Source organism: Peromyscus californicus, unplaced genomic scaffold (assembly GCF_007827085.1).
Source record: "Peromyscus californicus insignis strain IS unplaced genomic scaffold, ASM782708v3 Scaffold_8__1_contigs__length_139910024, whole genome shotgun sequence".
Classification (NCBI taxonomy): domain Eukaryota; kingdom Metazoa; phylum Chordata; class Mammalia; order Rodentia; family Cricetidae; genus Peromyscus; species Peromyscus californicus.
The window spans coordinates 75,564,454-75,577,696 of record NW_026294606.1 but is presented as its reverse complement, the minus strand read 5'-3'; the positions used below and the strand labels follow the sequence as shown (position 1 = coordinate 75,577,696).

The window sequence follows — 13,243 nt, the reverse complement described above, 5'->3', positions numbered from 1 at the left end:
TTATTGACCAATCAGAGCAATTTGACATACAGACCATCCCACAACAGGCTACAGACTGCAAAGCACAGCAGTTGCTGAAATCGGAGGTTTCAGAGAGACTTGCTTGAACTGAAAAGTTTGGTTGTGGTACTTTTATTTGGAACTGTTTGCTTCAGAGTCATTACGATTCTGACACCTATACACAGACTTAAGGGCAGGCCCTGACTATGAGCGCTCGAAGAAACTTTTAGGAATGGTACCAGAACTCTTTTTGAACTTTTGAACTTAAAAAATAAAATGGACAGTAATGATTTCATTACAATGGGACAGTTTGAATTTACTTATGCATATAGACTCTATCAACAATGATGACTTATGAACTGTTTGTGGAACTGTTTATGTAAAAATTAACTGTTTAAATAGAGAAGTTTGTTTTTTTTTTTTAAAGAAAGGGGGAATGTTAATATTCCTCAGTAGATTTAATTTAAAAAATATTTTCATGTTACTTGAGTGAATTAATGTTATGTTTTGTATAGTTCTATATTGTAGGTTGAGAGTAGGCTTGTAGGTTGAGAGTAGATTTGCAGGTTGAGAGTAGGCTTGTAGAAATTATGTTAACCTATTGATATTGATGCACCGTGGTTTTGTGAAGTTAAGAAAGTATTTAAGTTTAAGATGTATACATTAGAAGTTTATCCTATGTTTTGTTAGCAAGAAATATTAAGAGTTTGCTTTAAGATGTAAGATTGAGAAAATTGTAACTATGCATAGCAATATTTATATTAGAATTATGTTAACCTGTTAGTCTTTAAGTTTGATGCAGTTGCATTAAGAATTTTTTCTTTTAAAATATAAAGAAGAGGGACCTGTTGGAGTCCATTAGGTTTCCTAGTGGCTGTACCCAGCAGGACTGCCTAAGAGATTGATTGGACCACAGGCCTGGGTACCAGGTGTTTGTAAGGGTTTAACTAGCAAGGGGGGGGGGTCTTTTGCTCCACCCCTTGGCATTGCTATAAATAGACCTTTGGAATAAAGTTCTGGGCCGGTGGATAAGGATCCAGGCCCACCCGGGTCTATCCTGTGTTTTCTCTCTGTTTCTCTCGCCTCTATTTCTAAGTAAGTCTCTTATCCCTCCATCCTCAAGAGTAGCTGAGGTAAGTGTGGGGGCTGGTCCCCTCCAGGCTGCCAAGATGGTTCAGCAGTTAAGAGCACTTGCTGCAGTTCCAAGCACAGGCTTCAGATGGCTCACGACAGTTTGTAATCCAACTCAGTTTGTAATGCCCTCTTCTGGCCTACACAGGCAAACATGTACATTTGGGCTTGCATACACACACACACACACCCATGTACACATAATAAAAATAAATCTTTTTAAAAAGTAGTATAGATGAGAAAGAGAGGAGATGAGAAGATGTGAAAGTGATGCTGGGGAGGGGAAGGAAGAACAGCGTGTAACAACACAGTGTACGAAGATGCTGTGATGACATCCAGGCCTTTGTGCGCTAACCTGAAGGCTTTAAACTGCACACGCACGCGCGCGCACACACACAAATGAAAGCTGTGCCAGAGAGAGCGCTACAAGTGGCTGTAGGCAGGGTCCTTGCTTAGCATATGCAGGACCCTAGATTGCCTCCAACAACACAGATACACACACCCAAAGGACTGGGTGGAAAGGCAGAATTTTTTTGTTTTGCTTTTGGATTTATTATTATTATTATTATTATTATTATTATTATTATTATTATTGTGTATATGTACATGATATGGGGTGGAGGCATACATGGCATGTGTGGAGGTCAGAAGACAACTTTGTGGAGTGGTTCTGTCCTTCCACTTTTACTTAGATTCCAGGGATCAAACTCAGGTCACCAGGCTTGGGGAGTGAACACCCTTACCCATTGAGCCATCTCACTGGCCCTTGTTTTTGGATTTTGAGGCATGTTCTTGTTCTATAGCCCTGACTAGCCTGGGATTCACTATATAGACCGGGCTGGCCTTGAACTTGGGACAGTCCTGTCTCTGCCTCTGCCTCCTGAGCATTGGGAAACAGGCATGTGCTACTACACGCAGCTTTTTCAAAAGGTTTGTTTAATGAAGAGTAGTATAAAATTGAATTAAAAATTGTAAACTTTGAAATTGCAAGTATTTGAAAATACTACAGGTCTACAGTTATTCCTAAATTAGCTAAAAGTATTAACTGATGCAGTCTTCTTAATCCCACTTCATGTGATTTTTCACACATCTTGCCTCAGAACTAATATTTGATTGTAGATTCTATGTGAGATTCAATTAGGGATGTTTTACAATATATGTTCACCATAGTAGCTTTCTTATAATCTAAACATTTTTAAATTGTGAAACAAACCAAACTCCTAATTAGTTAGTAGATAACTGTATAAGGATGGTAATACTTGTAAGTTTAAATCATTTGGCCCATAAAGTAAGGCCTAAAAGATTATTATTACTTTTGTTTTACTGCTTCATCAGTGTTAGACAAATGAAATCGGTATATCCAGACTTGAAGTATAATGTTTTAAGACAAGGCCTTCCTTTGGCCTTGAACTCATAGCAATCTTACTGTGTCAACCTCCCAAGAGCATGGGTTGCAGGTTAAATTGACTTCTTAAAGACTTTTATATAGAACAGAATTGATATAGAGAATAGACTTCTCTTACTTTTTTTATCTAAGTAAAAACTTATACATATTAATAAAGTCAATAAATTTTCTCTTGACCTAAGTTTAACATGAGTTGATATTAAAGGGACCATAATTGAATTAACTCCTTATTTCCTTTTTTTTCCCCCCAGTATTTTATTTATAACAAAAATTATCTTGCCTAATTTCAGAGCTTATAATTTTTAGGTCTAACAGATAACAGTGATTTTTTTCATGCATGTTTATAATGTATTTTGATCATATTCACACACATCCATTACCCTGTCATCCTACTTCCACAGATCCCCTTCCTCTACCTAAATTAGTCCCTCTAATGCTTTCATGTCTTTTGTGTTTTCTTAAATGCCCAGTTAGTTACAGTAGAGTTGTTTACAGGAGTGTGAGACCTTCCCAGTGGCTACATCCCTGAAGAAAATGTGTCTCCCTCTCCTAGAAACCATTAGCTGCATATGGATCCTCAGGAAGGGAAGACCTTGCTAACCCCTCCCCACCCCATGTCATGATGTTGGTGGGCCCAGTCTTATGTGGGTCTTGATTGGGTGATCACAGTTGGCTTGAATTCAGTAATACTACAGTCACTCCTATAAGTCAACATTCCACACCCATCTCACCCCACTTTCCAGCTCTCGCATGCTTCCCGCCTCTTCTGTGATGTACCCTGCACCTTGGAGGCAGGATATGTGACAGAAATGGTCTTGTCATGCTGGGCATTCAGTAGTCACCTATTCTCATCACTTTGATCAGGTATGAGCATCTGTAATTACTGAGCCCACTACAAAAATAAACTGCTGAAGCCAGAGCCGACAGCAACAATGATCTATGGATATGAACATAATTATTTTGAAGGCAATTTGATAGGTACATCTTTCATCAAAATTAGAGCAGTAGGGACTTCCCTTTCCCAGGATCTATGACATTTCCACACATGGACTTTTGCCTGAGTTTAGAGTATCAACAAGGATTTTCTCCCTCGAAGCAGGACTTCAATCACTCAGAGAATGGTGAGTTACCCTAGAACATGCTTGCCACTACTGCACCAGTGGACCTGTCTGTCCTAGTTTGGCAGCAGTATTATACAGCATCTGCAGCTGGATAAAAATGTTAATGATAATTCTCCCTCAGCAGCCCCCAGCACCCTCTGGTACTGTGAGGGCTAGCCAGCAGGGAGGAAGCTCTTAGCTCAGTTTCATTGTAGTTTATATCATACAAAGAGGGAGTGTGGGTGCTCTCAGCAATAAGGTCTTACAATCTCATTTTGATGAATAGCCAACAGTAGTGGCCATTACTTGTATTGAAATAACTGATAATTAGTGACCGAGTGTTTCTTAGAAAGCTGGTAGCATTCTGGGTTATTTTGCTGTATTCTACCTATTCTACAAGACTGTTATAGAAAACTTTTTTTTTCCCCAGTACTGAGGCTAGAACCCAGTGCCTTGTGCATGCTCTGCTGGGCAAGACACTCTACCACTGAGCTATATCTCTACCTCTCAAAATTTAATGATTTCAATTAGTTAATTAGTTGTAAACATTGCCTCTGCAGTTCAGAAAGTTCTCTGCATATATGTATCCTACACCAGCCAGTTTTGTAGGTAAAGTTCATAATGTAGAAAGAGAGGCAAAGGCTGGTGGTGGTGGTGGTGCACGCCCTTAATCCCAGCACACAGGATGCAAAGGCAGGTGGATCTCTGTGAGTTTGAGGCCAGTCTGGTCTACACAGTGAGTTTCAGGACAGCCAGAGCTACAGAGAAACCCTGTCTCAGAAAACCAAAAAAGAAAAAAGGGGAAAAAAAGAGAGAGGCAAAGTTCAGAACATGTAATTATTGATATAGTCAATGATAAGCAATGGTTTTAGATATATTCATATATCTATCTTCTTTTGCATATATAGATATCAATATGATGGATATTCTTACAACACCATCAATGGCTAAACCTAAGCAAGATTATTCACGAACCCCAGGACAAGTCTTATCTCTCATCAGTTCTTTGGGATTTGTAAGTACTTAATAAGGAAAACTTTTTCATCATTACCACTTAAAATTTTAACCTGCTTTGAAATAAAAATAATATAGATGTAAATATCAAACATGAGATGGCATTACTTTTGGCAATTTGTACTCAGGTTTTCTATATCTATTTTCTATATCCATCTGAAGATGAATCTCTTAGTATTGGGTTTTAATTTTTGCTTTTAATGTTTTTTCTTTTTAGAACATTTTTGTCACATGTAGGTGTGGGTGTGTCACCATAGTGCGCAAATGGAAGCAGAGGACAACTTAGAGAAGTCAGTTCTCTCCTTCCACCATATGGGAGACCCAGGGATTGAAGTCATGTCATCAGGTGGGAGGTGCCTTTACCCTTGACCATCTCACTGACCCCAAATAATTTCTCTTTTTAATAGTTCACACCAGTTGGGGAAAAAGATCAAGACTCTACAACCATGTTTTCAGCCCCTAAGTCTGAGGCACAACTTTCTCAAGGATTAATTTGCCCTATGTCCATAGATCAGAAGGAGCCTACTTCTCACTCTAGTGGACTACTAAAATCACGTAAGTATAAAAGAGTTTTATTCCACTAAGTATGTGGTTTAAAGAACAAAAATATCTCAAAATTTTAAATTCCTAGTAGCAATTTAATAATTTAAAAAAGCCAATATTCAGATGTCTGTGGCACTCCTATATTTTATTACATAAATGATGATTACAGTAGATTTTACAAATCCCACAGAATACACTGTCTTGCTAATAAGCATATTCAATTACCTATAATATTGGAATGATTGGGTAAATTTCGCTATACTTGGGTCTATGGAAATTTTATATGAAAAAGATAAGTGTTTGTCTTTATAACCTTATTTCCAAAAGGTTTTGAGGTAGTTTAAGTTTAAAAACTCAAAATAGAGGTTGAGGTTTTCTTGTTCCTTGTTTTAGTGTTTTGTTCATTTGTTTTGTTGGTGTTCTGAGACAAGTTCTCAATATGTTGTCCAGGCTAATATTGCGCTAATAGCCCAGATTGGCCTTTACATTTCAGTGTTCTTGCCTCAGCCTCCTGAGTACTAAAGTTACAGGTTTGTGTCACCACACTGGTTTCAAAGTAAGTGTATTTTTTGCATTTAAAAGAAAATGCCGGGTATAGTGGCACACACCTTTAATCACAGCACCAGAAGGAGGTAGATCTCTGAGTTGAAGGCCAACCTGATCCACCTAGAGGATTTGTGTATGAAAAATTAAGTTGGATTAGATGGACTTTGAAATTCCCTTCCTAGTAGTAAAATGTAATGCTTACTATGTTATAAAACTCTAATTTCCTGGAGTTTAATGTCATGTTCATCCTTTTGAAGAAAGGAAACAAGATACATATTTTTAGTTACTTTTCTTTTGCTGTGATAAAACACCATGGCCAAGGCAAGTTAACAAAAGTGGTTAAGAGTTTAGCTGGGCTTCCAGTTCTAGAGGTTAGAGGTCATGAGGGCAGAGCTAGCACACAGGGGTAGGTGGCTTGAGCAACAGTTGAGAGGTCACATCTTTATCCACAAACAAGAAGCCGAGAACATACTGGGAATGTCTTTTGAAACCTCAGTCCACCCCTGTGACACACCTCCTCCTTTAAGGCTACACCTAATCCTTCCCAAACAGTTCCACCAGCTGGGGACCAACTATTCAAACATGAGCCTATGCAGGCCATTCTCATTCAAGCCACCACAATGTGCATTTTTATAGACATATAAAATCTTTAGATGCTTACATCATTTGGTAAAAGCACAACCGTCTTGTGTGTAGCACAAATTCTAGTTAGTCTTAATAATAACCCGGAGTCAGGTATCAGAGTGAAAGCTGAAACATCAGAGAAGCAGAGCAGCCGGCCACTAGAAAGACTTCTTACCTCTAGGAATCCTCAGATGAGAGGGGCCAAGCTCCAGTCTCCACCCTGCCTTATCACTTCCCATCTCTTCCAAGTATTGGGATCAAAGGCATGAGATCCCATGAGCTGGGATTAAAGGTGTATGCTATCACTGCCTGGCCTCTAGTGGCTTGCTCTGTACTCTGATCTCCAGGCAAGCTTTATTTGTTAGAGCACAAACAAAATATCACCACACTTGTGTCTAATTGAAAGTAAAGTGAGGACCTTTATTCTGTCTGCAAAACCACTCGAAAAAGCCAGGCATGATGGTGTACTTTTGTAATCCCAGAGCTAAGGAGACAGAGACAGAGTCCCTTGGGCTGACTAGCCAGCCAGCCTATCCTGCTTGGCTAACTCTAGGCCTGTGAGACCTTATCTCAAAAAACAAAGTGGGAACTGGATAGATGGCTCAGCAGTTAAGGGTACTGGCTACTTTTCCAGAGGATCTGGCTTCAATCCCAGTACCCACATGGCAGCTCACAACTGCCTATAAGTCCAGTTCCAGGGTATCTAACACTCTTACTGACCTCCACGGGTACTAGGCACACACATGGTACACAGACAGACATGCAAGCAAAACACCTATACATATGAAATAAAAATAAATTAAAATTCAGAAAATACATATGAAGATAAGGATGATGTGTGGTGCCTGAGAAACTGCCCCAGGCTGATCTCTGGCCTCCAACTCAAACACACACATACACCAAGCTAAGGAGCAACCATATCTAACCATGTTTATGTAGGATGAGGGAGCAAGTATACCTTAGATGCTGCCTTATTGCAGTGCTCACTAATAGTTTCCTATCATGTGGCTTATCAGATCATAGTAACAAAATCCCTTATGGAGGTATAAGTGTGGAGCTCTTTGGTAGAGTGTTTGTTTTAATGTATACATGGTCATGGGTATAATCCTGAGCAGTGCAAAAAAAAGCAGATGCCTATGGCTTTCTGTAATTCACACTGATAAGCATTATAAATTTCAACGTCTCCAGTACTGCTACAGTTTTAATTAAACATACTGAGCTGAATAAATCTAGTAACATTCTAACCTTATAGCATATCTCAATAATGCACCCCAATAAGAATAGTTATTCTATGTAATATATAATACAATTACATGGAAAGAGTCAGGTTTCATAAAGAACTAATAGCTGTGAAAATAAACAAGTATTTTCTTTGCCCTACAGGCCTTGAAAGAGTTGCATCCAATCTAGAACTACCTGTGAAATGCCTGACTTCTAACCTACTCCAGTGCAGGAAGAGGCTGGGCACATCAAGTACTAGCACTCAGTCTCATACCGTCGCATCCAGTGTGGAATCAGAATGCCACAGCAGTCCCAAATGGGAAAAAGACTGCCAGGTTAGGAGGAAGTCTATGTAAGCCGAAGCTAGACACAGGAAACCCATGATAGCAACCCCATGCCTTTCCATAAAAAACCTATAAGGAAATTGCATTGTTGCGTGGGTACAGTTGAAATATTATAAAAACTCTTCATTTTTCTGGATATTCTGTCAAATTCTTTTAATATCTTTATTTTATTTCTCATTCAGTTGTGATATTAGTCTTCTTAATGTATAATGAGTGAGTAAGTATTGCAGTAAACGGATAGAAAATGGTTGGCTTCCTGGAAGACTTTTTAATTTCTTTCTGTGATAAAGACATGGATAATTGTGTTTGTTGTTTACCTATGTAAGTTTAAAGCTCATAATGTCTCCTGTACTGTTTCTCACCAATTTCTCATTTAATGGAATGGAAACTCTTCAGAAATAACTTTTAGACCATATAGTTAATAGGGATGTGTCCTTAAAAGTGTCTATTCCAGGGCAATTGTTAGCTAAATAGATTGATGTACTTTAAACTATTTGTTTATATAGTGATACATGTTTACAGTAATTATTTTTGGCCTCTAACTTTTCAGTAACTAGGTTTTAAGCTCTTGCATTTTGCAATTTTAAACAGAATCACCATACTTCTATTGCAAAATAGACAATGTATTTATAATATAGCCCTACCCTTAAATTTGTCTAAATATATTCTATTAATTTTTCTTGTTTAATATGTATATGGTATCCAAATAAGTATCAGGACATAATTTATTTAAGTTTTGACCAATGTTTCATTCAAAACAATGTCATTATAAGTAGTGTAGTATTGTAAGCTTATACAATAATTGTTTTTAGTTCTCTATTATCATAATTCTTCTGCTTCACTTAAAAGCAAAAACGACAGCATAATAGTTCATTGGATTACTTATCTCATGTAAGTGATCATAGATTAGAAGCTTTTAAAGAATCTAAGGTTTATAACTAAAAATAGCCTTTTCCTCCTTTTAGGAAAGTACCAAGTCTTCTGGCTGTACAATGATGAGCTGGAATGCAGTTGAAATGCTTTATGCAAAATCTACAGATGCTACTGAGACAAAAACAGATCTTGAATTAGCGCTTTCTCCCATTCATGACAGTAGTGCCATTCCTGCCACTGGAAGCCACCATTTGAACCTCCCTAGAAAATGCTTCTCCGAGGAAATCTCTTGTGAAGCGAGAGAACTGGATATAAATGATGAGAACATGATCATTGACATGAGACAGTCTGGTTTCCCTCAGGCCAATCAGTGGGCTATAAAGTCTAGTGACATGTCTGAAGAACACCTTGGTAAAAGAAATTTTAAAAGAAGTTTTCAATTGGTTGACTCTAGTCCTTGTCAGGAAATTATACAAAGTAAAAAAAACTGTATAGAGTGTAAGCAAGGTAAGGAAGTAATAGGTTGCTATGTAAATCAAAATACAGGCATAACAGCTGAAGTCCAGAATCTTAGGCTATCAGCATACAGAAGTCAGCAGAATGACTCTGCTAATAAGGAGAACATTGTCCCCTATTTTACTGATAAACAAACCCCAGAAAAATTACATATACCAATGATAGCAAAAAACCTTATGTCTGAACTAGATGAAGATTGTGAAATGACCAGTAAAAAGGACTGCCTACGCAGTTCTAATTTTGTATGTTCTGATGAGGATAGAGCTTCTAAAACTGTCTGCGTGGATTCAGATTCATCTTTTCCTGGAATTTCTATGATGGAAAGTTCACTGGAAATTCAGGCCTCAGAACCAGATAAAAGCAACAAAGAATGCTCTTTTGAAGAATCAAATATTGAAGATCTACTTGTATTACCAAAGTGCCAAGAAAACTTGGCTTCCTCTTCAAAAGCATTGAAACCACTAACCTGCAAAACAAATGCCGTAGCTTTTCGAAGCTTTAACAGTCATATTAATGCATCCTATAATTCAGAACCGTCCAAGATGAGCATAACTTCTTTAGATGCTATGGACATCTCCTGTGATTACAGTGGCTCATATCCCATGGCTGTGACCCCCACTCAGAAAGGAAGATCCTGTATGTCACATCAGGTATATTACAGTTTGTTAACACCTTATTCTTTGAATGTTAGAGTGATAACCTAAGACACACACTTGCCTCTCGGGTAGGTTATATGATATGAATTATACAGTTTTGTCCTCCTATAGATTGTTGAAAATTTTTCATGTACAAATGTAATGCTGATAGTAATGTGTATTATTCTTAACAGTTATATAACTATATAACAGTTATATAACTAAGAAAATACATATTTTCACTGATCTTAATAGTACTTTGAAATATGAAATTGAAGTCTATCTTATCCTCTGCTGTGGGATGTTCTGTATGGCAAATGTGTTGCTAATTAGTCAATAAATAAAACACTGATTGGCCATTGGCTAGGCAGGAAGTGTAGGCGGGACAAGGAGGAGAATAAAGCTGGGAAGTGGAAGGCTGAGTCAGAGAGACACTGCCATCCGCCACAATGAGAAACAGCATGTGAAGATGCCGGTAAGCCACGAGCCATGTGGCAAGGTATAGATTAATGGAAATGGATTAATTTAAGCTGTAAGAACAGTTAGCAAGAAGCCTGCCACGGCCATACAGTTTGTAACCAGTATAAGTCTCTGTGTTTACTTGGTCGGGTCTGAGCGGCTTTGGGACTGGCAGGTGAGAGAGATTTGTCCTGACTGTGGGCCAGGCAGGAAAACTCCAGCTACAATCCTCCAACAGCATATATATTTAAATTATTTGTCTTTAATTTCTATACTTGTATAAACCAAAAATTCCATTTCTTTTATTCCTTTAAAGGGGCATTATAAAGAGATTAAGCTTCAAATTTAGGTTATAAGATTTATGCTTTCCTTTAAGGGCTTAGATGTCCCTTAAACTCAAACCCTGTTTTCCAACTGCTTGTAATAAAAGCCACTCATACTTGTTTCAAGAGGTTGTTGTTAAGCAACAATTACCTTAAAACCCTTTAAGTACCACTTAATACAAGAGATGATAGACTTATTTTATCTTACATGTTGTCTTAATAAGTCAACCATTTGTCAGCCATGGCTTTTCTTATTCTTTGTATCAATCCAGGCTGTGAAGATACTTTTCTTAAGACAGAATGCCTTGTTGTAAAACTGTGATCTTAACTCTTGGGAGGCTAAGGCAGGGGGATCATGAGTTTGAGGTCAGTGTGGGCTATATAGTAAAACTATCTCAAAAGAAAAGAAAATTTTGTTCTTGGGTCTTTTTTAAATATTTTTCTTTTATAGTCATTTCTTATTGAAATAATTGATGTTATCTGAGCTATTGAACTTTATTATACATAGGACCTTATAACTAGTATGAGTATATTTCAAATCCCTGATCAAGGATTTGGATGCATCTTTTATACCTAGAGGCTTTATGTTGTTGTTGTTTCAATGCTTTTGGTCATCTAAAAGAAATTTATTTGTTGTGTCTTGAACTCTTCTTGAATTAGCAGACTCCAGGAAATCAGGTCAAGTTGGGAACATCATACAGAACTCCAAAGAGTGTAAGAAGAGGGGCAGCCCCAGCAGATGACGGACGAATTCTAGGAACTCCAGATTACCTGGCACCTGAGCTTTTACTGGGTACAGCCCACGGTAAGGTATACATTGTGTCTTAGGCTTCAAATTTTTACCCATGGCTACATTATCCTTTTATGTGACATTGTTTTAAATTTCCTTGATGATCTGTGTTCAATCCCTGGAACCCACATGGTTTCTCTACTCCCAGAAGTCGTCCTCGGACATCCATACAGTGGCATATGTCTCTTTCTTTTTGTTGTTGTTGAAGGGGACTCCCACACAGCAGGGGGCTTCCTTCCAGATTAGGCACAAAACACACCCAAACACCTGTTTTCACAGAGAGATCCTTTATTAAGCAGGGAAGAAAAGTTAAAGTGGCTGCTTTCTGACTCAGACAGAAAAGAGCAGCAAATGACCTTGCAGGTGTAATTTTAAGAGGAAGAAGTGGGGAGGTCTGTGTTAGAATGGGCTAGGATGCGGTGGTAAAGGAGATAGAGAAGGGAGAAGGGGAAGGGGACAAGAGAAAGGGGCAGGGATATTTGTCCTGGAGGGACAAAGGACTGCCTCTGGATAGAGGGGAGACCAACGTGGCACACAGGCAAATGGCGGTTTATAAAGGGGAAAGGGGAAACCCCGTGTTAGGATGAGGTATTTCGTTTTAATTGGGTATGTTAATTAGGAGAGCCAAAGGGAGCTTCTGATCGCTGGACTTGGTAGTCATCCTCAGGAGGAGGAAATAAGGGCCAAATAAGGGAATAGACCTTGGTGGCTAGCTTCAGGAATGTAATCTAATGGTTTTTAGCAAGGCAGAGGGAATGGGGGAAAAGGGCAAGGCCTGCCAGAGCCCCACATGCTCTAGTGGGCTAGTGTCCCTTCAGTCCTACTCTATAAACCAGAGGTCCCTCTGCCTCTGCCTCCCAAGTCCTGGGATTATAGGTGTGTGTCACCAAACCTGACAAATGAATGTTTTAAATAAATACATTTCTTTAATACTTAAAAAAAGAATGCATGGCATCTCTTTGCCATGTAGCATTTGAAGTGGAAAAAGGACAAAAAGAAACAACCTGGGGCTGGGAAGACAGATGGTTCAGTTAGTGCAGTGTTTGCCGTGCAAGCATGAGGACCCAAGTTCAGATCCCACAAGGACACCCACATAAAAATGAGCCATGAAGTGGGGGGGGGGGGGGGGGGGATGGTGGCCAGTGCCTACAATCTTAGCACTGACAAGACAGACAGGAGGATCCTGGGGTCTTGCTGGCCTGCCAGTCTTAACAAATCAGTGAGTTCCAGGTTTAGTCAGACCCTGTTTCAAAACCTTAGGCAGAGACTGATAGAAGAAGACACTCTACACAAACCTTTGGCCTCCACATGTGCACACACACTCCCACACACAAACATGCATATATCACACTATACACATTTCGAAAAAAACATTCTCTTGATGTAGAGGAATAAACACTGTAGAGCATGTAGCCATTTCTCCTGTGTTATTTACTTTGTGGGCTGAAGATCAAAACCAAGGCCTTAAATGCTCCCCAAGCAAGAGCTCTGCCACTGGGCCACATCCGCAGCTGCAGTGGTTTCACCTTTGATTCAGTCTCACTGATCCAGAGAAGTCCCACCTTAGTCTGGGCTAACGTGCTCGTGACTACAAAGTTAGCCCCGAATTTCTGTTTAGTCTGCAGAATTTAACCTCATTTTCTGCTCACAGCCATGAAAACAGCAACTAATACAGTCATGAGTTGCAAAGCTAACAGTTCTTTTATACTTTGGATTTAT

The 13,243-nt window shown here is 38.9% G+C and overlaps 1 protein-coding gene across 4 annotated transcripts in view; it reads left to right on the top strand.

The window, feature by feature from the left end:
• The window catches only part of Mastl (microtubule associated serine/threonine kinase like), a 46,132-nt gene that overhangs the window by 14,143 nt on the left and 18,746 nt on the right, over nt 1–13,243 (top strand). For 2 of the 4 annotated variants that reach the window (XM_052729061.1, XM_052729059.1), the window contains exons 5-9: nt 4,545–4,651; nt 5,058–5,205; nt 7,747–7,919; nt 8,894–9,967; nt 11,398–11,539. In XM_052729061.1, the coding sequence (XP_052585021.1) occupies nt 4,545–4,651; nt 5,058–5,205; nt 7,747–7,919; nt 8,894–9,967; nt 11,398–11,539 (1,644 nt within the window). Of the gene's footprint in view, nt 1–4,544; nt 4,652–5,057; nt 5,206–7,746; nt 7,920–8,893; nt 9,968–11,394; nt 11,540–13,243 lie in introns of all 4 variants that reach the window. The other 2 variants (XM_052729060.1, XM_052729058.1) reach the window with 1 other exon arrangement.